General features: G+C 45.3%; 1 protein-coding gene across 1 annotated transcript; it reads left to right on the forward strand.

Annotated features, from left to right (window-relative positions):
• The first annotated feature begins 10,163 nt into the window (after window positions 1–10,163).
• Window positions 10,164–22,512, forward strand: GREM1 (gremlin 1, DAN family BMP antagonist). The gene is made up of 2 exons (XM_082734313.1): window positions 10,164–10,475; window positions 18,471–22,512. Exons 1-2 carry the CDS (start codon window positions 10,309–10,311, stop codon window positions 19,024–19,026), a joined length of 723 nt encoding a protein of 240 aa, XP_082590439.1. The 5' UTR covers window positions 10,164–10,308; the 3' UTR covers window positions 19,027–22,512.
• Window positions 22,513–23,297: the final 785 nt, after the last annotated feature.

Raw genomic sequence — 23,297 nt, forward strand, 5'->3', positions numbered from 1 at the left:
AGAGGAAGCTCAACACAATTTCAAACGAAGTCTCTGGGCAGCTTCTAGGTCACAAGCAGAGTATTAACTAATCCAATCTACAAAATACACATAAATGCAGAGATCACATACATAATTCCATTTAATTCTGCAACAACTCTATTACCTACGTGTCATGTCTTCTGTTTTCCTGGTGGTCCAAGAGTTGACCTGTCTAAAGTTGCTTAAGTAGTTGGCTGGCTGAGTTTAGTTGCAAATGGAATTCTTTCCACTACAACAGTGATTCCCAATCCTGGCTACTTGTCAGAATCATCGTAAGGGTTTTGTAAAAATATAGATTCTTGGGCCCAAGCCCTGGAGATTCTGATGCAGTAGTCGAGAGCAAGCGCTGAGAATCAAATATTTTTTAAGTTCTTCCAGTGACTCTGAGACATGGTCATCTATAGGGAATCGATGGCTGAAGTTAAGACCAAATAGCATGGGAATGGGTGAAGATGAGGGGCTGGGGGGTGGAGTCAAGGAATGGAAGAATGCCCTTGCTGTGGGACCAACCTCCAAACTACTGCGGCCACAAGGAGCCTCTGAAAATCCTTCTAGGCTTTGGCATTACCTGCATGGGTTTATTTCTAAAAATATTTAGGAATAAATATTTTTATTTCTAAATATATTTATTTATTTACTTCTAAAACCCCAAATTCCACAACAGAACTAAAGACAATGGTTCCTGATCAGCCCACCTCCCCTCTCAGATGGTCATCAGACACTCCTGTGGTTTGAAGCTATGCTTTCAGAAGCCATAGCCACCATGATAAAATGCTTCTGCCATACTGTAGATTCCCCAAGATGAATTAAGATGAGATACTCAGATCTCCATCAAGAAATAGTTAACAAAAAAAAAAAAAGCAGGCATTTGAAATTATGGATGCCTTAACAATTACTTGGCCAGTTATGGGACTCTGTTCGGAAAAAAAAAAGTAAACAATAAAACCAGTAGCAAAATGTGCATGCATCCTGCCCGCATGCACAAATGTTCTTTCTTTTATTCAATATCATCTGTCTTTTGTGCTCTGTTTGACCAGGCAGAGAACACCAAAATACCTGCCCCCAACAAGTCTTTAAGATGTCCCAGAAACAGGGGCAAGAGTACGGTACGCATTTCTCACAAAACTTGATCATGATACCTGTAGGAGAGTGGATACTCTCTCATCCGACAGGCCATGACGCTGAGCCACATCTCTGGGGTCTTTGGAATGTTGTCTCACGATTGGTTTTTACAAGAGAAGTTTCTAGAGCTGCAGCAGAAGTTCCAAGAGCGAGCGAGTCTGTGCCACGATTGCTGGCTGTTCCTCGATGGGTGGGGTGCGCACAGAGCACAGGGATGTGCTCTCTGATTCCACAACAGAACTAAAGACAATGGTTCTGCTGGAGGGCTCAGCTCCAGAGCCATGCCCTGTTCATTCTTCCAGTGAGTGCCAATCAGTGTGGAAACACAAAGCAGGGACAAGGAGAGTGGGAGGTGGAGCAGGGCTTAAGAGCGTGAAGGAGAATGATTTAACAACTCTGCATTTTTATAGGTTCCCTCAAGAAAGGTTTGTAAGCATCTAGTACGTTCCAAGCCCCCTCACTAGAGGCCGGGGGACAGCGCACTGGACAGAGATGGTTCTTGTCCCCACAGAACTTGCAGGCATGTGAGGGAGCCAGAAGAAAATGAAGCCAGCTAGCAAACCAAATAATTTCCAAGTTTCGTAAGAGCCAAGGAGAAAGGGTTTCAGGGAAGGGAAGGGCATGATCTGCAGTGTGATTTGAGAAGTTGAGTCAGCGGCCATGCGCCTGCATCAGTGGGACTGAAGACAGCAGTAAAGATGAGACATGCCGGTGGCCGGTGGCCGGCCCCGGGGGTCTGGGCGGTGACCGGAGGGGGGGTGGACAGCAGTGAAGGCATGACACCCACCCACGTACCTGAAGGGCTACAGCTGGCAACCACGTTGTGAATAGACTCTTGCACTTCATAGATCTAAGGAAGCTCCCAGAGGCCATGCGATCAACAGAATGCTGAAGTGGAAATCATGAGATTTGGAGCACTTTCATTACGATTCAACTCAGCTTCCTTTATTTTAAGCTAAGTCCTTGCTTCCAGTTCCACCAACATCTACTGAGGGTGCATCTTCTCTGTTCCAGGCACTGTGCTAGACCCGCGGGGAGCTCAAAGATGAGGAAAGAAATAGTACCAGCACTCACGCCGCCTACCTTCCATTCAAGAAGAAATGTCTAAAAGACAGTAAAAAAACATGACAGGAATCATAGAAAATGCCTCAGGGTCTCGAAGTAAGGGAAGGAATTCAACAGGAAGGGAGGAAATCCTAAGCGGAGTGAAGCCGGAACGAAGGCATGGAATTGGGACTCTGGGGACATATTCTCAGGGACCAGGGTGTTTGGTTCAAGCGTTGGATTTGCAGAGAGTGAGCCTGAGGGTACCCCAAGGGTAGGAGCAGACACTGACCACTCAGTCTTCTGCTCCTTTCACGTCCTTAGTGGTATTTGTGCAACTCTGTATCTATATCAAATGTTTATAGGAAAAGCAAACTCTCACTTCAGAATTCTTCCCAGTGACAAGATTCTTCCCACTAGGTTGCTAGTACAGGGTTCACACAGTATTAACTGCTATTCAAATAGCTGCTCATGGGGTGCCTGGGTGGCTCAGAGGGTTAAGCCTCTGCCCTGGGATCGAACCCCCAATGGGGTTCTCTGCTCAGCAGGCAGCCTGCTTTCCTCTCTCTCCACCTGCCTCTCTGCCTACTTGTGATCTCTCTCTCTATATATCAAATAAATAAAATCTTAAAAAAAAAAAAAAGAGAGAGAGATAGCTGCTCAGAACTACAGAGCTAAAGTTAGGTACCTATTAAGAGAAGCTGCTGATTTCTGAAATAATCTGTCTTTCTTATTTGAAAGGATTGGTGCCTTCCCTTCCCTTCTCTTCCCCTGCCTTCCTTCTCTCCCTCCTTCTTTCTTTCAAGGAAAACTGGAAACATATCAAGGAACTCAGGCTAATGTCCCCAAATTTTGGCTGGACAGGCTTTTTGAGGTTGCTGGTGCTGAGATGCGGCCACAGAGATTTGTCTAGGGGGAAATACATCCTAATCTGTCCACAGACATTATGGATTGTTCTGGTTAGCAGAGTAGCTGCTGCAAGAATTGTTATGGTTTATTTTCAGAAAGGTTTTTTCTTTCTGTGGACTAAGAACAATGTGACTAAGAACGATGCTTTACCATTTTGAGGAGCCTGCCCTGTGCTCAGCCCCGCATTTCCCCACAACACAGCTGGCTTGTGGGCAGACAAGTACATGCCTCTGGGACATCCCGAGTTCCCCTCGCCACTCAGACTGATGGGGAGGACAATCGTCAGGAAATTCCTGCCGCCCCTGAGTCTCCTGGGAGATGGTCTGGAAGCCAGGAGTTGGGGACACACGGCCCTTTTGTCCCATCCAAAGTATGTCCTTTTTATTTTTCTCTTTCTTGTCACCCAGGTGAGTAATCTAGGATATAGGAACATGAATTACAGACAAGGCTCCTGAGTCTCTGGAAGCTTTTCCCTCCGGCTTCCACGGCCTTCCACGTAGGGGAAAAGGCAGCTCAGTGCTCATCCCAGCGACTTCTGTTCACGTTCTGGAAGTCAGTAGCGAGGAATTTCTTTTTCCGTTGGTCTCTTCATTGTCTGATCCTCTTAAAGGCACATTTTTCTAGAGAGTGTGTCTCAAATGCTGTATGTCTACGAAGCTCCTTACAAACACCAATGGACAAATGGTTAGTTTATATAAAGTGCTCTTGTACGGCTCTGGCGTAAGCAGTGAGGAGCCCATGGTTTACATTTTTGTCTTTCTTTTAAAGAGGAATGAGAAATTATATTCCTATTCCAGACGATCCAACCTTTTAAGCCAAGGAAGGAAGTCGTGAAGAAGGAACCAAGATTTTTTTAAAAATTAAATTTAGACCCTTGGTGAGGTCAGTGCAGATCGGCATAGGGGCTCATGTTGATCTTTAGAAGGGAAAGCAGGTCTTGAGTTGACTTTCCACCTTCAGATTCATGTTTCTCTGCTCTTAGTCCCCAAAGTACTGAACTACTTTATGAACTCCAAATCTTAAAAAATATACTTACAGTGTCACTAATAACAATAATAATGGAGGGTTACCTGGGTGGCTTAGTCGATTAAGGGTTTAAGCGTCTGCCTTTAGCGTAGGTCATGATCCCAGGGGTCCTGGGATGGAACCCGGTGTTGGGCTCTCTGGTCATCAGAGAGCCTGTTTCTCCGGCCTCTGCCTAGCTGCTCCCTCTACTTGTGCTCTCCACCCCATCCTCCATGTCAAATAAATAAATAAAATCTAAAAACAAAAAACAAAAAACGATAACAGAAGTAAGGCAGCGTTTGTACAAAAAACCCAAGAAGATAGGCCATATCTGAGCTGTCAACGGCCATGTGTTCAGAATCTTTATAAATACAGTCGTGTAGAATTCCAACTTGTAATCCTCATATATATGTCCATCTTTTGCACAGCCAAATGTCTTGACAATATTGGCTATTAAATTATTTTAATTGTTTGGCATTTCGTGTGCTCTTTTTGTGTGTGAAGTAATCATGGTGTTTGAATATCAGTACTAATGGTGTTCGACGTCAACACTAACTACATCACAATGGGTGTAGAAAGTAACTGAAGGGAGCATACATATCAGCTGGCCATGAACTCCTCTTCTGCCTTATACAGCTGTGTGCCTTGGAGACAGTGACACGACTCCCCTGCACATCACTGTCCTCACCTTTAAAAAAGAACAAATAATAATAGTACCATCATAGGATTGGTGTGAGGATTAAGTTAGATAATGCAGGAAAAGCCTAGTGTTTAGTACATGTTAGGTAGTTAATCAAAGCCAACTTTCAGACACACACATATAATTCATATAGCTGGAGGGAAACCTATATATGTTATATGTATATATGTGTCATATGTGTGTGTGTTGTGTATGTGTAAACAGTGGTTATTTAGGGGTCGTGGGATTATAAGAGATTTTAATTTTCTTTGATTTTCTTTATTTTCTAAGTTTTCTAGGAGGAGTTTATCATATATTTATAATGTCATAAAATCTTTTAAAAGATGCAATGCAGGACAAGTGACTGATTAGGACAGTTATGGCAAGAGCAAAATGACACATAAGAAAAGGACCAAAAAAAGTGAAAAGGTAAATCTTAGAACATGGCCCCTATTGAACAGCGGAGATCTCAAGGGAACAAAAGCTGGAAATGAGTTGAATAAGCCAAAAGCAAAAGAAAGGGGCAGAGCAGCCAAAGACAATGGGGTAAAGCCCAGAGGACCTTCAGTTTAATCAGCCCTGGCATTTTAAAATTGCAGCAGAATGAGCTTTTCTTGGAAAGCGTACGTACAAAGATTTAGAAAACGAAGACCCACAGCCGTTCAAACACTAAGGACACGCAGAGAATCAATAACTAATTAAAGTTCCATCCAAATTTTTCTAAGAGTGAAGTGGCATCAAAGAGCTCAAAACAAATAGAAACTTTCCAGACTTAACGAGCCACCCAGCCTACAGATAGATGAAGGTGGGAGCCTCATTTCCAGCAGGTTCCGTTCTAGTTGGGTACTTTTTGGTACTATTTGGGTATATGAATTTTTTTTTTTTTTTTCTGAGAAATCCATTTCTGTCTTGCTGCATTCCCACATCTCTGCCAGCAGCCTTCTACATGGGAAGTCCAGCCTCTCTTGCTACGCGTTCAGGCATCTTCTGGATTCTTTCTCAGATTCTGCCCCTGCAGTGAACACATTCGGAGAACTCTTAACTTTGGGTCTAAGTGATTCTTATGACGCAAGCAAAAGAGAGCCAGAGGGATTTGCTGTCCAGCCCGTGCCCCTCTCTAGGATATTTATGCCATTTGCTGGTCTCACCCAAAATAGAAGCTGCTGTGCCATTTACTGGAAGGCTATCTCTCCTTCCCTTCCCTCCCCACCGCTCCCGCCTCACTCCTGCCTTTCCGATCTTGCCTTCTCTCTCCCCGCCTCCTTTCCTTTCCTTTCCTTCCTTCCCACATGCCTTCATCCTCTCCCTCCCTCTGTCACGGTCACTTCCTTCCTTTCCCCTCTGTATGTTCTCATTTAGTAACTTTATCAACTGCCTATTACGTACCATCCAGTGCATTAAGCACAGTGAGTGTAAAGATACCTAAGGCATGACCCATGCTGAAATTACATTTCCATTGTCTTTGTTTCAGCTTCCAACTGCTCTAGAGGATCCAAGCAGTCACTCCTGTTTATTAAGCGTCTGTTATGTGTCTGGCATTTTCACGGAGCTCACTGTACTTAATTCCGTCATCTACCCAGAGGTAGGCATTATTACCATTCCTATAAAACAGATGATTGAGTTTAGGCTCAGAGGGCTTAAATATCTAACCCAGGGGCACTCATTTCCTACGAGGAGGAGTCATAAATTTATTCTGATTTTGTTTTGCCTTTAAATTCAGTACTTTTTTCTGCTGGGCCTATATAAGGACTGTGAAGGACCATATCCAGACTTTTTGCCTTCTTTATACTGCACCGCACATGGTAGTGTACACAATAAACACTTGTATGGAATTAGGTCCCAACAGTGTTAAAATGGTCCGCATGATTTATTTGTTCATGTGCATGTATTTGGCGGCATTGTTTGGATTTTTCACATGTATGTGCATCGATCATATACCGGACACTGGTCAACGTTTTGCTGCTTATGCACAGAGAGCAAGAGTCATGGCCAGGAGTCGACTCTGAGCTGAGACAGTTACAAATGATTCTGCAGTGAAAGCGCTCACACAATTCTAGGCCTCCTACATGTGTTCAAGTTCTTGTAAGGTGCTTACCTAGAAGTAGAATGGCTGAGTGGTATACTAGCGGCATGGTGAACTTTATCACATTTCAACAAATTACTCTCAGCAATGGTCCTACCAATACACTCTCACTGCCATTGCATTAAGTGCCTGCTTCTGCATATTCTCTTTAACACTGGATAGTGGCAGACTTGTCTTTGTCAGTCTGTGAGCTCGGCAAGGGCATCTTCTTTCTTCAGTTTGCATTTTCCCTATTTACTAGTATAATCTAGTGCCTTTTCATGTTTATTGGTCATTCGGGTTTCTACCTTTGTGAAGTGCCCAGTCATGTGCTTTGCCAACTCCTATTGGGTGACTTGAGGAGTTTTCTTTCTTACTAGTGTATAAGTGAAATTCATTCTAGATAGGAATCATTTAGCTATTATTTGACTGTTGCAAATATCTTTTTCTTTAACCATTGTCAGGTTCATCACCATGTTTTGTTTTGGTTTTTTCCTTTAGAAAGAGCACCAAGGTCAGTTCCAGATGGATGAATGGCTTTTTTTCTTCTTTAATCCAATGCAAGATGCCATACGTCATCTCCACAATTGGGTGAACAGCTTTTGCGGTTTTGAGCAAAGACTGCCCTATGAAGGACTTCAAGGTTCTTCCCCAAATCTGAAAGAGAAACCCCGTCTTAACATGTTGGGAATTAGATGAAGACAAACACACGCCACAGATAGGTGAGTAGAACAAGAGAAATAGATTCCCCTTTAATAAAAACAGTAGCTGAGCATGACTTATACTTCTCAAAGCCTCAAAGTAATTTGCAAGTTGTTTCTGTAAGTGACATTTATCACTTAGTGATCACTGTTTAGACATCCTAGATTTAAAATTTTAACTTTGACTACATGGAATCCTTCTACTTCTTCCCCCTCCTACTAAGAGCAGGTTTCAATTATGTAATTATGGTTAAAGAGGCCTGAAGAGGTTTTACTCTTATGCCTTCACCCTGATTGGATAATGGTTTGCAATGACGGGTTGAGAGCTGTGGAAACACAAATATGAGGCCAAAAGCTTGGATATCTATATAAACATTTACAAATACTCTCAACTATAAACTCTGTGAGGTGAGGGTCCCTGTTTACCATATTCATGATGGTTGTCGTTGGGCTCAGTTGCTAATCCTAGTTAGTGGGTGTGGGCTGAACATTCCTAGTTCACAACTATTTGTTGAATCCTAAGTCTGTCTTGGGCATTGTATTCTATGAGCTTGGTGTAACCTGAATGACTACTACAGACAAAGTCTCCGCCATCATGAAGCCTCCATTGTAGTGACAGGGAGAGATGAGTGAAACTAAAGAGACCAGGCTCGGTGAAATGGGATAGAGCTGTGGAGTGGTGGGGTGAGGACAGGAGTGTTTGTATTATAGACACTGTGGTCTCGAAAGCCTTCCGAGGAGGGATCATTGTGATCTCACATTAACTAGAAGGAGATACAAACAGTCACAGAGTCACAGATTGAAATATATCAAACTACAGTCTCAGTGTTCCAAAACAATTACTTCCAATTAGGAAGGAAAACCCTTGTCAATGTGTTTTTATTTGGGGCAGTTTTTATGAGTTTTGGGGGGGGGGAGGTGACCAAAACATTGATTTTGAATTAGGAGTTAATGGCATTTGTAAAATATGCCCCTTTCTCTTCTGAGTTGACTCCCAAAGAGAACAGTTGGCTTCTACAGATTGGTGGTGGGCTTTGGCTGGACTGTTACTTGTCTAAACATTTTGTATATTTCTGACCTCCCCTAATCTCCTCTAGCCCACTCCACCAGCCTCAACCTTTAAGCCCTGTTGAATGTTCATCTTCTGCAAGCAACTACAAACTGCATGGGATGATTTAACAAAAAATTATTGGAAAGTAAATTTCAAGTGGAGCACTGAGTTTATGGGTAGAAAGTGCAGACTGCACAAACAAAACATCCCCCTGATGAAGATTCTCTAGACAGACATTGATTTATTGCTGACTTCCTTCTTGTTTCATTTATTTTGAAAAATTGATTTCAAGTTCTTCAGAGTATCTAGTAGGTGTTCAGTGTTTCTGGCAGCTTCCTTACAATGACTGCCTAAAGAGAAAAAAATCATGCTGTTCTGGGGTTTTGTTTTGTTTTCTTAGCCAAGTGCTTAAATCAGGACTGTTTCCCAAGTACCTTTTGTTGGGTTTCATTGTTTTGTTTATTTTGCTTTAGGAGCACAGGCACCTTCACATTTCCTTCTATAACCGCCCCCCCCCTTTTTTTTTCTTTTTCTTTTCCGAAGCCATCATCTGACCTGGCTGGTGGAGCCGGTCTGCAGACCTCGCAGCCGGGTTGATTTTTGCACGGGCTATAACTTCGACACACAGAATTTACGGCTTCTTTGAGGAACCAATTTTCAAGCTAAGAGAACAAATGAAAGTGTTCGCTCATCTTTCGAAAAATATTTATGCATTGAGTGTGTTCGCTGCTATCCATCGGGTTCTCAGTAACAAATACAGAATGTGACGCCTCCTTTTCACAAACGGGTTTTTTTTGTTTTTTTTTTTTTGTTGTTGTTGTTGTTGTTTTTTTTTTTTTTGGTCTTATATTCCTGGGAAGTACCTTCCTCGCCTGACGTTTTATCCTCCTCATTTGTTCAACTTGAACATGCCTCTTCTCGCATAGCTGTTGTTCTCTCCCGTTTAAAGATGGCTTAGAAATGGAAACCTTGATTTGCGAGGGTCCTTTAAGGTTTACTCTCCCCCCCTGTTATTCCCTTCTGTACACTCCGGGGCCGAGGCCGTCAGCATCTGAGCTGAAAGAAACCGCGGCGGGCGAGGAGAGGAGGGTGTCATGTTGGAGACAGGCTCCTGCTGGCGGCCGGCGAGCCCGCCAGGGTTAACGGGGGCGCGGGGGTCAGCGCCCTCGAAGTTGGGGGCCTCCGGCCGAGCCGCGGCGGAGCCGCGGCGACCGTTCAACCAGAGCATCCTGCAGGCCCGCTCCCGCCACGGGGCCAGAACCGCCTCGTCTGTCGAGATCCCACGGAGATCTTGCTCGTTCCAGGGCAGCTTCTGCGACCGAGCGCGTTGCGGGGCCAACGCAGGCGGAGCGGGGCGGGCGAGAGGAAAAGCCCAGGCCTGGGGCGGACGAGGAATGAGGGGCCTGGAGCCGGGGGGATTTCCTCCCGCGCTTCCCCCTCCAACGGGAGCGGAAAATGTGATTTGCTGTGCATTCCAGGCGCGGTTCCCTGGGGTGACCTCTCCCAGCCGGCCTGGGCGGGGGGAGCAGACAAAGAGGCGAGGCAGGCGGAGAGGGGACCCCGCCGGGAGGCAGGAGGGGTACGGGGGGGCGGGGGCAGTACCGGGAAAGGGGGCGGATAGCGGGTCCCGCGGCGGCGGCGGCGCCTGGCCAATGGAGAGGCGCGGCCCCGGGCATCCGGCTCGGCTGCCGGCATTTAAACCGGAGACGGCGCGATGCCCCGCACTCGGTGCGCCCTCCGCGGACCGGGCGACCCAGTGTGCAGCGAGAGCCGTACTCTCTGTCTGGCTGACCCCACGCCAAGCCCCGGCGGCTCGGGCCGCGGTCGCACACCGCGCCCCGCGTCGAGAGCGCAGGCCCCGGAGACCCGCAGCACTGACAGGTGAGTGCAGAGGCTCCCGTCCCAGTGAGTGAGAGAATGAGAGCGAGAGAAAGAGAGCGCAAGGGTCCCGTCAAAAGACTCCCGCGTCCCGCTTGGTGCAGACGCGCGGTAGCCCTCCAGACGCGCAGACCGAGGCCGCGGTTCCCCAGGGCGAATTATGCAGAAAACTCCAGAATTATGCAGAAAACTTCTGCCCGCCACCGTCTTGGCTGCCGTAACCTCACCTTGCGCTGTCCGCGTGGGAAGCCTGGCAAGGAGGATGTCAGGAGCGAGAGCTATTGCCCCGCATCCCACTTCCACCTCCCGGGGCCCAGCTAACGCGCTCCTGGTGCGTGTGGCAGTCGCTCCTGCCAACCCGGCCGGCACCTCAGAGGCGCGGAGCCCTAGTGGGCGCCCCTCGAGCGCGGAGGGGTGGCGAGCGGGAGTGGTGGGCAGCAGCCGGGCCCTGCGGCTCGACCCGGGACCGCGGGGCCAGCGCACGGAGAGGGGCCAAGTGTCCGAAGCCCGGCGCTTCCGCTCGGGACCTCTGGGGGCTCCGGTGGGAGTCCCAGGTGTGATCCCGCGGTGGGCTGGAGGAACCGGAGACTCAGCGGAGGGTCCACTGGCCCATCGTCAAGGTGAGATGGAGACTCGGGCGAGAACAGAGCCGCGGAGTTCGGCCGCGGTGGAAACCGGAGCGTCGGGTAACGGGTCTGCTGAAGGGCTGTGGCGCGGTCGGGGACCCAGAGTCCAGCGAGCCTGCAATGCTCACACCACAAACACCGCACACATCCACCGGCCGGCTGGGCCCGCGTGGGCGCTGGGTGCTCTCTTTCAGGCTTCTCCCCGCACCACTCGCGCCTCGCTTGAAGCGCGGACGTCCGGGGGCCAGGTAGCGCCAAGCCGCCCCGTCCCATTTCCCCTGTACTCCTTAGTTTGTGTCCTTGAGGCCCCCGCCTTCCTCGCTGAGTCTCGCTAGCGACGGACGATGCGGGACTGGCGGCTTAGACGCCCCAGTCGTCGTCTCTTCTCCCTCTCCGTCTCGGTGACCCCGTCGCCAGTCCTGGGGTCGGAGGGGGAGTTGGGGCTGTCACCTTGCGGGCCGGAGCGATTTGTAGACTTCAGGCTTGGGAAGAACGGACTCGCCACCGCTCTGGTTTGGCATTGCCTTCGGATCCCAGGTCCTCCTTGGGGGCGCCCCAGCCGGGTGTTTCTCCGCAGCGGGCTCTGGCGACAGTCCCCGGGCGAGGCGGGGGCAGACAGGAGGTGACGGGGCTTCTGCCCTGAAGCCCTTGCTGCGCGCCCGGAGCTGGCCTGAACGGTTCCCCGGGTTGAATCCTGCTGCCGCCTTCTCCTCCTCTGCCTACTTTGAACCCCAGCAATTTTTTTTACACAGAAATACAGCCCCGACGTTAGGGGTTAAAAATCTCTCCTTAAATGATACGAGGGCAGAGAGGCGACCACTGGTAGGTAATTGGATCTCCCGCTGGAAAAAGTAGATCTGAGCGATGTGCGCGTCTGTTTATGTTCCCTTTCGAGATGGTGCCAGGACACGAGTTGATTAAAACAATCTATTGTGTTAAGTGGGTCACGGGGATTTAAGCTGTCCCAGGGACCCCAGAGTGGGGGCTTCCTTTTGGCTGTACACACAACTTAAATAAATAGCAGAGAAGAGGTTAAGATAACCCCAGTCCCCCGTTAGGAGTCTTCTTTCACCCCAGGGCTTTCCAGCCCCTACCCCCTCTTTCCCCCCCCCCCTTTTCGATCCTTTTCCTTTCCTTTCCTTTCCTTTTCTTTTCTTTCCTTTCCTTTCTTTTCTTTTCTTTTGGAAGGGGGTGCTGGGGGACTTGAAGAGATGGGCATTTCAAAGCAACAAGTCTACAACAGTAGGTGATTTTATTGCTATCACTGGGTAAACTACACTCTGCAATTGTAGTACTAACTAATTATTAAAGGGTTCTTTAGAACTGTAGTTGTGTGTGTGTGTGTGTGTGTGTGTGTGTGTGTGTGTGTGCTTAACCCTCAGGTCACTGTAGGAATTGAAGTCTTTTGGAAACTTTGTAATTTTACAGGTTTTCTATTTTCTTAAAAGTGCATTTTGAGTGAAATGTTTTGGTAACCCATGATCTATAGGAAATCCTATTTGGCTGACACAGCCTTTATGGAAATGATTGCACAGAGGAGAGTAGAAACCTACTGAATCCTCACATCTTTGAACCAGAGCTGCCTGCCTTGTCTTCTAAACTGAAACCCTCTGTCTTGCTCTTAATGTTCAAGTATCACAAGTGAAATAAGGCCAAGAAGTTTTATGCCACAGACCCCTTTCCGAAGAAATGCTTGGAGCATGTCCTAGAATAGAGTTAAGGACTGAAGGGAAAACCTAACCCTTTTATGTAACGAAAAGTGGTGGTGGGGGACGGTGAGGGGAGGTAACTGTAGCATCCAACTGAAAGGCACAGATCACAAGTGTTACCAGCCCATGCCTTACATCTGCAAGGAATTTTCTTTAGTTTTAACATATGCTCTTAGAAATGCAAAGCACAACAATAATTCCTGGGACAACAGAAGTTTTTTTTTTTTTTTTCCACATGTGAACATGAAGATACAAACTAGATAATTACTTGACTTACAATATTCTTCAAACTGTATTGTATTAAAAACAAGTTCACGTGTCCCTTGTTAAGAACTGTGCCGGGTGTCCACAGAACAGTGATTAAAGACACGTTCGGGGGCTCCGTAGAATGGGTCTCCAGCCCTTACTCTCCAACTGAGGAGCTGTCTGACTTTGGGCAGATTCCTAACTTTTCTGACTCTGGATTCCCTGCTTGATAAAGGGAAGACAATATTATCTACCTCATGTTCTCTCGATAAAATACAGTCTGATTTATGCACAATGCTTGGCATACATGCTCAGGGTTCAAAAATAGAGATAATTCTTATTATCAGCGGTGGTATTGGAAGAAGCAGTAACATGATATGGCACCAGATATATTACAAGTTATTTCTGAAATTAAATCCTGAATTCCCTGCATATAAATACTACCACCCGTCTTGCATCCCAAAACAGAACCTACTGATTAACTCTCAATAGTGCTGCTCAGTGAATATTTATTACTTTCTAACTTGTTTTCTGTTGACCTCAAAAATTGCATACAATCATTCATTTCAGCAAAAAATCTTCCAGTGGGCATAGAGCTGTTGAGATACTTAACCACCTGGAGGTTTCCTTTCTGTCCTGTGTGATATGGGTGGCCAACCTGATTTAGCTTGAATGGTCTTCTAAATAGGGAGGTTGTAGTTAGGGTCTTGCGACTCATACAGGATGAGACTTTATCTTCTACTAGTTTGCCAGCAAGTAATTCTTCTATCTTCTTTTTTCGATTTGTCTGGGGGAAAATTCTCTACTTAACTTCTAAAAGCTATCTTTTTAAAAATTCAAGATCAAGTTAAAAATAACCTTTCCCTTCTCAAAGATTTAGTTCTGAGAAAAAGGAAGAGATTATTCTAAAATCTGGCCTGCATTTAGAGCATTTGCTGTCACTTTAATTATTTTCTTCTACTGAGAGAATAATTTGATGTCATGCCTGTTGAACGTCTTTCTAAAACTTAATTCATCAGGAGTGGATCAGATGTTCAGGCATAGACATCTGGCCTGCTGACCCATTGTCAATTCCCTGTAATTCCCACTCAGCACTCCATTTAACTGATTATAAGCAGGTCGATTAGCTAAAATGAGAAATACGGTAAGAAGGGTGCCCCAAGGAGCTGGCCTAATCTTTCCGAAAGACATTGAGAATACTGGACACAGGTCACACACAGCATTTTTATTTCTGATTCCTTAGAGTTAGACGATTGTGTTCTTAGAACCTTATGAAGATTGGACTAAATCACCATGACCTACACCGGACAGAGGTGGCTGATCTGGCTTATCCTGCGTGCGGATGTTTTCTCTTGATCACTAAGGGAAACCTGAAGAAAAGCATCAGGTAGAGAAGAACTGCCTTGAGAGTATCTATGTGCTCTGGGACAAGTGGATTGGAGGCGAGGACCAGTAGTAAAGGGAAAAAATGGTAAGGGTAGGTAGGTCTTGCTGATGGAGAGTAATTGCCAAAAAAACTTGCTACGAAAAATCACATTACGTGGAGAAAACAGAAATGCATTAAGGAGAAGTTGAGGCAGGGTTTGTCTGCAACAAGTATAAAGGGAGGTCTTTGTGGGTGTCCTGATGCACTCTGGACCCACAAACTGCAGCTCGACTTCAATGATGTCAGTGGGTCATTTCATGGATGCAAATTACCAAAAATGTTTGCAGCTCATGGTTGGGCATGAGGGATAATTCATAGGAACCTGAGGTTTGATTAGGATTTAGACTGATTTTTGATAATGGGGTTTTCTGCGAGGTGTTGATATGGAAAAGAACGGTCTTCGAGAAATTTACATCTTCATGATTTCCTGCAAGCTTGTGATATTTACAAAGTGCGGATTATTTGGTGGCAATACAACTGGGATTTTAAGAGCAAAACAGTCCCTTTTTCTTCACTGAGTAATCATGACCAGTCTGTGGTGTGTGGGGGGGGAGGTTGGGTGATTGACCACAATGACTTGACAGAGCCTTGGTTCTAGCACTACTAGAATTCTCAAGCTTCTAACTCTTACTCATGAGGAATGTGCAGAGTCCTTCAGAGAACCACTGTTCTTTAAGCTGAGGTCTGTGTTGATTGAGATTCCTGAAGTTGGTTTTTACTTTTCTCCAAATAGCTAATTTTAAGTTTTAAAGAGTCAAAAGCCTCACAGTAAGCACTAAAGATCTTAAAAAGTTGCCTTTTTTAAGACATGAAAAACCATTTTATAACATTTTCCACACCTAATAAATCTTATTTTGAGAAAAATTTACTTTTCTTTAAAACCCCCCCAAACAAGAAAACAGTCTGTCATTCTAGACCCCTTTGGCTTACGGGGTTCGAAAGCTCCCATAGGAGCAGGAAGTCTGTCTAAATTAAAACTGAAAACCACTGTTGACTAATTGTGAATTTACTGCTTGCTTTATTGTTGGTTTCTGCCATAGGGAATACAGTGGCTTCAATTGGAAAATGAAACCCACAGCATTCTGCATGGGACCAGGTGAAAAGTAGTGTCTATCTGAAGTTTTCCTAGAAAAAGAAAAACAAATATTAAGATACTTCTAGGCTAGAAGGAGTTTGCTCTCCTACAAGTCAGAAATCAAAAATATTGTGTTAGGCTCAGCTGCTCATCGGCACACACGAAGCATCTTAAAATGAAAAGGGAGACTCTGTAAATCAACGTGGGCTATAACAAGCACTCATTTAACAAAAGAGCACCTACTCTGAGCCAGGCGCTGAGGATAAGGCAATGTCTAAGTCCTCACGACCTTCGGACTAGATATTTATTTAATGACAATGTGAAAATGCCAGGAAGGAAAAGTCGAGCATAAAAAGAGTCCTATGTTGGTCTGGAGAAAGGAAATTGCATTTTTTGGGCAGATGTTTGTGGGAGGGGATGGCTTTATGACGTGAACTGTCACATGCAATATATATTCCCAGTCAGTTTCAGATTGGTCTCTGTGATGTTGGGCTCTAAGGGTCTTGCTCTGGGAGGGCTGAATTGTCCTTGGGGCCATTTTCAGTAGGGATGAGGGAAGACTGTGGGTGTAAGCCTAGGGCTGTCTCCTGTGCTCCTCTTTGAAATGGGCAGACTGAATTTTAGTGTAGGTCCTGCTCCCCAATTAAACAAATAGAAGAAATTTGTTAAAACTTCTCAAATTCACAATGTATTTGCTTAGGAGACTGAACTGTCATGGCTCAAGTTATGCTGGTCTCTGGAGAAAATCAGCACTGTTTTATAACTGGATTTTTCTCATGAGTGATTTTTAAAGACAAAACAAGGAAATTAATTTTTTTTGTTGTTGAGGCAAAAAAGGCTCTGTTTAAAGAACAGGGATGTTGTAACATAAACTGACAAAAGCCAGGGAGTCTACAGTCGAAAGAACAGGAGCTAAATGTCACATTATCAGTTCCAAACTTGAACTTGCCCCAGAGTATTAGGTTAATGTTAGAAAAATGGTGCCATTTAAGGGTATTTTAAATTTAATATTAAGTTATCTTAATTCAACATTAACCTTAGGGTTGCATGGTCTTTACTTACAGGGACTGTTACTTAGAGAATGTAGATTCCGCAAGGCCTTTGTCTTTGAAAGGTGACTGCTTTAGCTAATCATACCAACTCGTACAGCTCTTTGGGGGGATGTGATAAGGTTACTATTAAATTGCACTTATTATTATATGTAATGCTGGTCTATAAAAGAGAAGAGGGAAATGGGTACTCACAGATCTGCCCTTAGGTTCAGAATCATGGTGGGGCACGGGGGCTGGGGAATGGGGGAAGCCTCAAGATGCAGGTCAGATTTGGTTAGATGGCCCGAGAGGAGAGCTGTGAATTTGCAATTGCGCTCTTTGAAAAGAAAATCCTTCCACATTTTAATAACTCTTTTCTGTGCCCCGAGGTTGCCAGAGCTACAGGCCTTGCTACTCAAAGCTTGTTAGAAAGGCAGACTGACTGAATTAGAATCTGCATTTTAACAATACCCCCAGGCGATCCTCTGCTCCTGGAGGTTTGGAAGGCACTGTGTCAAGAGAATCACAATAGCGTGATGCTTGCCCTCTTAAAAAAATATGTTCTGGCTTCTCCTCTTTCTCCTCTGTCCCCTCTACCTTCCCTTAACACTCTGCCCCCGTAGGAGCCCTCCTTTCTCTGATTTAGATTCCGTAGTCCATTTCTTCTCTGTCTCTCCATCCTTGCTTTCCTGTTTTATTAGTTTTCCCTCTGCCTTCCCTGCTTCTCTAATTTTTTTGCCATTGTTCACTGCCCTTTCTGACCCATGTCTAAGTCCAGGCCCATCCACAATAATTCACTATCATTAATTTATTCTACACATCTACAGCATTTATTAATGCCATAATTATTTCACATATACCTGTTTTCTTATGCCATTTTCTACCTCAGATGAAACACACACACAGAGACACGCACATGTAAATGACATATTTCATCATTTAAAGATAGAAAACTGTCTATCATGATATCATGAATGATATAATCAATAGCTATGCCCATTTAAAAATGAGAACAAGTGAGAAGTCCAGGAGTCTTAGGAGTTAATGTGATCTTTCTGGAAAGGTAATTCATTCTGTCTGAGACCCTGCCATAGATCTGGTTAGTTCTCAAACTGCTTTTGTTTGAACCTCAAATTTGATCTGAACAACCTCTCTGGGGAGATGAGCTTACAAGAAGTCATTTCTCGAGAAGCAAAGTGATTTTCTCAAGGTCCGATGGTAAGTTGTCGCCCCAAGACCTGGACTGGAAACCCAGTCTTGACTTTGGATCCAGTGTTGTTCTTGCTAAGTGCTCTCCCTCCCTGCACAGTTTGCCTGGCTCTGCCTGGGTTCTCCTTGGAAGGTCTGCTATCAGTGAACATCCAAGCATCCAGCCAAACACACAAGGCACAATTCAAGAAGCACTCATGCCAGCTGGGGGAGAAAAGGATACTGGGGTCCTTTCCTGGCTGATGTAACCTGGACAGTGAGGTTGATTTGCCTTGCTGTAAAACTAAACAGAAAATTGGGTTTCCCCAGAGAGGTACAAAGGTAATTCGGCCCAATACAAGAATGAATTACGTGACCACAAGGTAACTCCGAAGTGATTGGTATCCGCAGCAGGGAAGGAACTGCGGTGGGAGGACATGCCATGAAGCGGTAGGGCCTGGCTGAGCGGGCCATCTTGCCTTATTCGCCGGTGACCCGGGGCAAGCTACACAGTGGCTTGTCTGCTAGGTGGGGGATGAGAATGATAATACCAGATTCATAGAGATCTTGTGAGAAGGAAATGAAATGTCTTACATAGAAGGCCTAAGAAGTGCCTGATAAAACATTAGCTGCTGTTAATTTTCAAATTGACTTGTCTGTCTCCTGTGTCTCCCCTCTCTGTGCTTCCCTCTGTTAGCATGAGCCGCACGGCCTACACTGTGGGAGCCCTGCTTCTCCTCTTGGGGACCCTCCTGCCCACCGCCGAAGGGAAGAAGAAGGGGTCCCAAGGGGCCATCCCTCCACCAGACAAGGCCCAGCACAATGACTCCGAGCAGACTCAGTCTCCCCAGCAACCGGGCTCCAGGAATCGGGGGCGTGGCCAAGGCCGTGGCACTGCCATGCCCGGGGAGGAGGTGCTGGAGTCCAGCCAGGAGGCCCTGCACGTGACCGAGCGCAAATACCTGAAGCGAGACTGGTGCAAAACCCAGCCGCTGAAGCAGACCATCCACGAGGAGGGATGCAACAGCCGTACCATCATCAACCGCTTCTGCTACGGCCAGTGCAACTCCTTCTACATCCCCAGGCACATCCGGAAGGAGGAAGGCTCCTTCCAGTCCTGCTCCTTCTGCAAGCCCAAGAAGTTCACCACCATGATGGTCACGCTCAACTGCCCCGAACTGCAGCCGCCCACCAAGAAGAAGAGGGTCACGCGAGTCAAACAGTGTCGATGCATATCCATCGATTTGGATTAAGGTGGGCACACCCAGCCTGTCTTAGGGATGCAGCCTCAGGCGGACCCAGAGCCAGACCTAAAACCACCTGATTCTTACTTGGCTTCAACTTACAAGCAAGAAGAACCACCAGCTGCCTTCTGACCGGAGCCTGCTAGTGCGTAGTTTGTGTGCATGAGTGTGCGTGGGTGTCTGGGGGGGCGTGGCACACGCCAGAGGAGGACGCTTCCTATTATGCAAACGTGTCCGCTTCCAGGGGGCTGGCACAGAAAGCCCGCACCTGGGGGAGGCACGTGAAAAGGGGCGGGGCTGCGGTCAGCCTCTGCCCGGGTGTTCCACGTGCCCTCCCAGGACCAGATTCTCCTTTCTGAATGAATGTTAATGCAAAAGGCTACTCTGAGGGCAAGAGACCTGTTTTAGTGCTGCTTCATACTTGGAAAAGGTATTTCCACCTGTGCCTGCTTCTTCCTGTCCTCCTCCCCCTTCCACAGTCCATCCCTTCTTAGGATCTCAGTGACTATTTCAGTCTAAATCCTTCTCTGCCCGGGACTCTTAATTAGCTCATTCCACCATAGAGGTGACTGTTTCTCATTTTGGGAAGGGTCTTCCGACTCCAGGAGGCTGGTGTGCGCGCAAAGGACAAGAGGGACACAGGAGGGAGAGGTGGGTGTGATGGACAGGTGGGGGGGCCAGTTGGACGCAACACGAGTTCCCGCGGGAGACCTGCAGAGTCTTGAAAGGCCAACCCCGAAACAGTGCAACCCATGCTTCAGTGAGTTTTCCCCTGGTATTTAACAGAAACCAAGTGAACAGAGGAGAAACGAAATTGCCAAAAAATCACTAACTTTGGCTGTCACTGTGATATGCTGACATTGGCTGTAACGCAACACCACACTTAAAACATAAATATTGGCCACTCTTATTTTCAGAACCGGGTGAGTGAGCGAAACCAAGAGGACCCCCACCCCAGACTCCGCCCCTCAGGCAGAAAATAGACATAGTTCAGAAACCCCTATGCAGCGATAGGAAGAAAACGAACACCTCGTAAGCAGAAGGTCCCCGTAACTTTCCTTTTGCTTGGTTGTAACCACCTCTTTCCCAGCTTATTATTTCTGTGTAATGCCCGTGAGAGCCACAGCCCTGTTTTAGAAAGATTCTCCCTTTGCTCAGTGTCCTTGTCAGTGAACGGGGCTAAGAGGGGAGAGTTGAGGGTCTTCTCCTTTTGAGCTAGAAGTATATTATTTTTGTTTCAGTCATTGGTAGGAAATTGAACAGGGGACCAGAAGAGAATAAAGAAATAAAGGAGACTGCCTCTGGCTAAGGAGTAGTTTAATACGGGGAGGAAGTGTCAAGGATGTGTCTTCCCCATCTTTCCTTGCCTTCTCAGGGTCTAATGAGAAATCCCAGTTGAGAATCAGAGCATCTGGGGGTAAAAAATCGGAGCATTTGGGTGCGTTAGCTGTCTCTACTAGAATTGGGATTCAGACAACATTGTAACCATCCAGAACCTACTGGTAGACCCCTCCACTGATTAAACTCTGGCTCCTCCCCATCCTTTCTTAGGATTTATCTGATGGCCAAAGTGTGGGGCAGGTGGACCTTACTGCGGTTTGGATTTGGCTCTTTAAGCCTGAGGTTTTCTGTGTAAATCTGTCCCCACCCCCCAGAACTCCTTTTTTGCCTTGTACCTTCTCATCCTTGCTAGCCAAGTCACGTGTGATAGGGGAAACAAGCACCATTGACTTAGCATTTTAGTTGCCCATCTAAGGTGCCAGCATTGCACTAAAGAGCCTGCTTTTATTTTATTTTATTTTTTTGGTGTGGCGCTCTTCCATCTAACAGCTAAGCCAGAACCATACTTTGAGGCAGAAGTTATCTTGAACACCCAGAATATCGGGTCGAGTTTTGAAACTTTCGAACTCACTACTGATGCTTCCACACGAGGCAAATTTGCCCGAACACACGGTCCGCGTATTTCGTATACACTGTATGGCTCTGCCCTAAATCTCCTCCTCATCCACATCCTCCAACAAAAAAAGCACAGAGTGGATTTAATTAAGCACACAAATACTAAGCCAGAATTTTGAGCGTGGGGGAGAGGAAAAGAAGGGGGAAGGAGCTGAACATGTAAAACCACACTAGAAAGGAAAATGACATTCAGAACCAGCAGACATTGAACTTCTCTTGTTGTCTTAACTCTGCCACAAGCATGCGATTTTGTTAAAAAGAGATGACTTAAGTTGGCAGCAGTAATCTTCTTTTAGTAGCTTGTACCACAGTCTTGCATGTAAGTTGGATTTGGCTTAAGTAAAGAGAACTTCCTCAAAATTAACTTCACTGGGATAATCAGCAGCATAACTACCCTGAAAAAAAAAATTACAACCCCCCAACAGCGCTAGCCAAAGAGGGAAATGTCTGCTTTTCTTACTGTGCCTATATTAAGACTAGCAAAATATGGTGTGTCTTCCAACATTTATTGACAGTGCCATATCTATTACATATTGTATTGGAGTCACTGATGAAAAAGTATGTTTTTTTCATTATTATAGTAGAGTTTTTTATGGCAAGATACTTGTGATCTCAATCTTTCCTATTAAAATAATGCCAAACACCAAATATGAATTTTATGATGTACACTTTGTGCTTGGCATTAAAAGAGAAAAACACACATCCTGTGAGTCTGTAAGTTGTTTTTTTGTTATTGTAGTTCTTCAAAGTTAAAAATGTAAGTGAAAAATCTGGAGGAAACGATAATTTCCACTGTGTGGAATGTGAATAGTTAAACAAAAAGTTATGGTTATTTAATGTAATTATTAATTCAAATCCTTGGTCACTGTGATTTTGAGCATTTGTTTTTTCTCTTTTTATTTGACTTCCTCTGAGTTGAGCAAAGAAGAAAGTGGCACATTGTATGTTGTTGGAGGCTTTAATCAGGTCAGAGGGAAACAATAAAATCTTGACACATATGAACATGTGTTGCAAGAGTCAGGACCTGAACTTTTGTTTTTTTTTTTTTTAATTGAATGTTCCTTAAAGGTTAACATTTCTGAAGCAATAAGAAGAGAGAATTTAAATGTAATTTTGGATGACATCTGACATGTGTATACAAATAGCACATAATAATGAATAGTTCACAAGTCCTTTGAAGGAGAAAATCTTAAATGAAAAGTGTATGTACAGAACATGTCTAAATGACCAGCTAATGCTTAAGAGTGGAAGGAGTTCTATTGACTTGTCATTCTCAAGATATTTAATATCAATTGCATTATGTATTATGTGTGCTTTAATCATGGAAAACCAACAGAGGATTATATAGATTATGATTGAGTTACTTTGTTAATGTATGAGGATGAGAGGCGATTTAATAGTCTCTTAAAAGTTAATTTGGTTTAAAGCAAAGTTCTATGAATCTGTAACTAGAATTTGATTTTAATCCCAATTATGTTCTATATCACCGTTCCCAAAGAGCAAACCAATAAATTGAAACTCTTTGTGTGTGTATGTGTACATGTGTGTGTTGAACTGGTTGTGTTCACAGAACAGAGATTCATTTATCATGGGAAGGGAGGTAGGAAAGAGATAAATAGATATCTTGTATCTCATGGGAAGGGAGGTAGGAAAGAGATAAATAGATATCTTGTATCTCAAAAGGAACTTATTTCTTCCAACTAGGCCTTTAAGGTTTTAGGAGTATACCTTAGGGCATGGCAGTTGGTGGTGGTGGGGAAGGCGGGGTGGGGGTTGGAGGGGGTAGGAGGGGGTAGGAGTTGATGTGCAACAGAAAGTATCAGCCTCTTCCCCAAAGTTAGAAAGAAGACTGGGAAGTGTTTTCCGAACCCTTCAGTAAGGAAAGAGTTGTCATGCAACTTCTCAAGAAATGGTAATAGCTCAATTTTGAAAAGTGTTCAAGGGGAAAATGAAAGAAGGACTTGGGGCTCACTAGAAGGAAGATAATGAGAGTGATTTGTCAACACAATGAGGTGCCTTTGAGATGGTGAATTCCTGGTGCTTAGAAGTATGAAAACACATGTTGGAGCTCATTTAATAGGGACGTGAGGTAAAGCGAATTAATGTCCTGGGTTTGCAGTGGAACTGGCAGATTTCTGAGGTCCCTTCCTCCTTGGACATGTGCTATGAGATTTCTAGGAGGCATCGGTGCTCTCACAATGGTGATAAAAATCCCAGCAACTAGGTATGGAGTGCTTGGGCCAGACTCTGCTAAAGATTTTATTTGAATTGTTCCCCACAGTCTTCGTTGATTTTATGTATACCATTATTATCACGGCTGGGAG

The sequence above is a fragment of the Mustela nivalis genome, assembly GCF_964662115.1.
Source record: "Mustela nivalis genome assembly, chromosome: 6".
In the NCBI taxonomy this organism is placed as follows: domain Eukaryota; kingdom Metazoa; phylum Chordata; class Mammalia; order Carnivora; family Mustelidae; genus Mustela; species Mustela nivalis.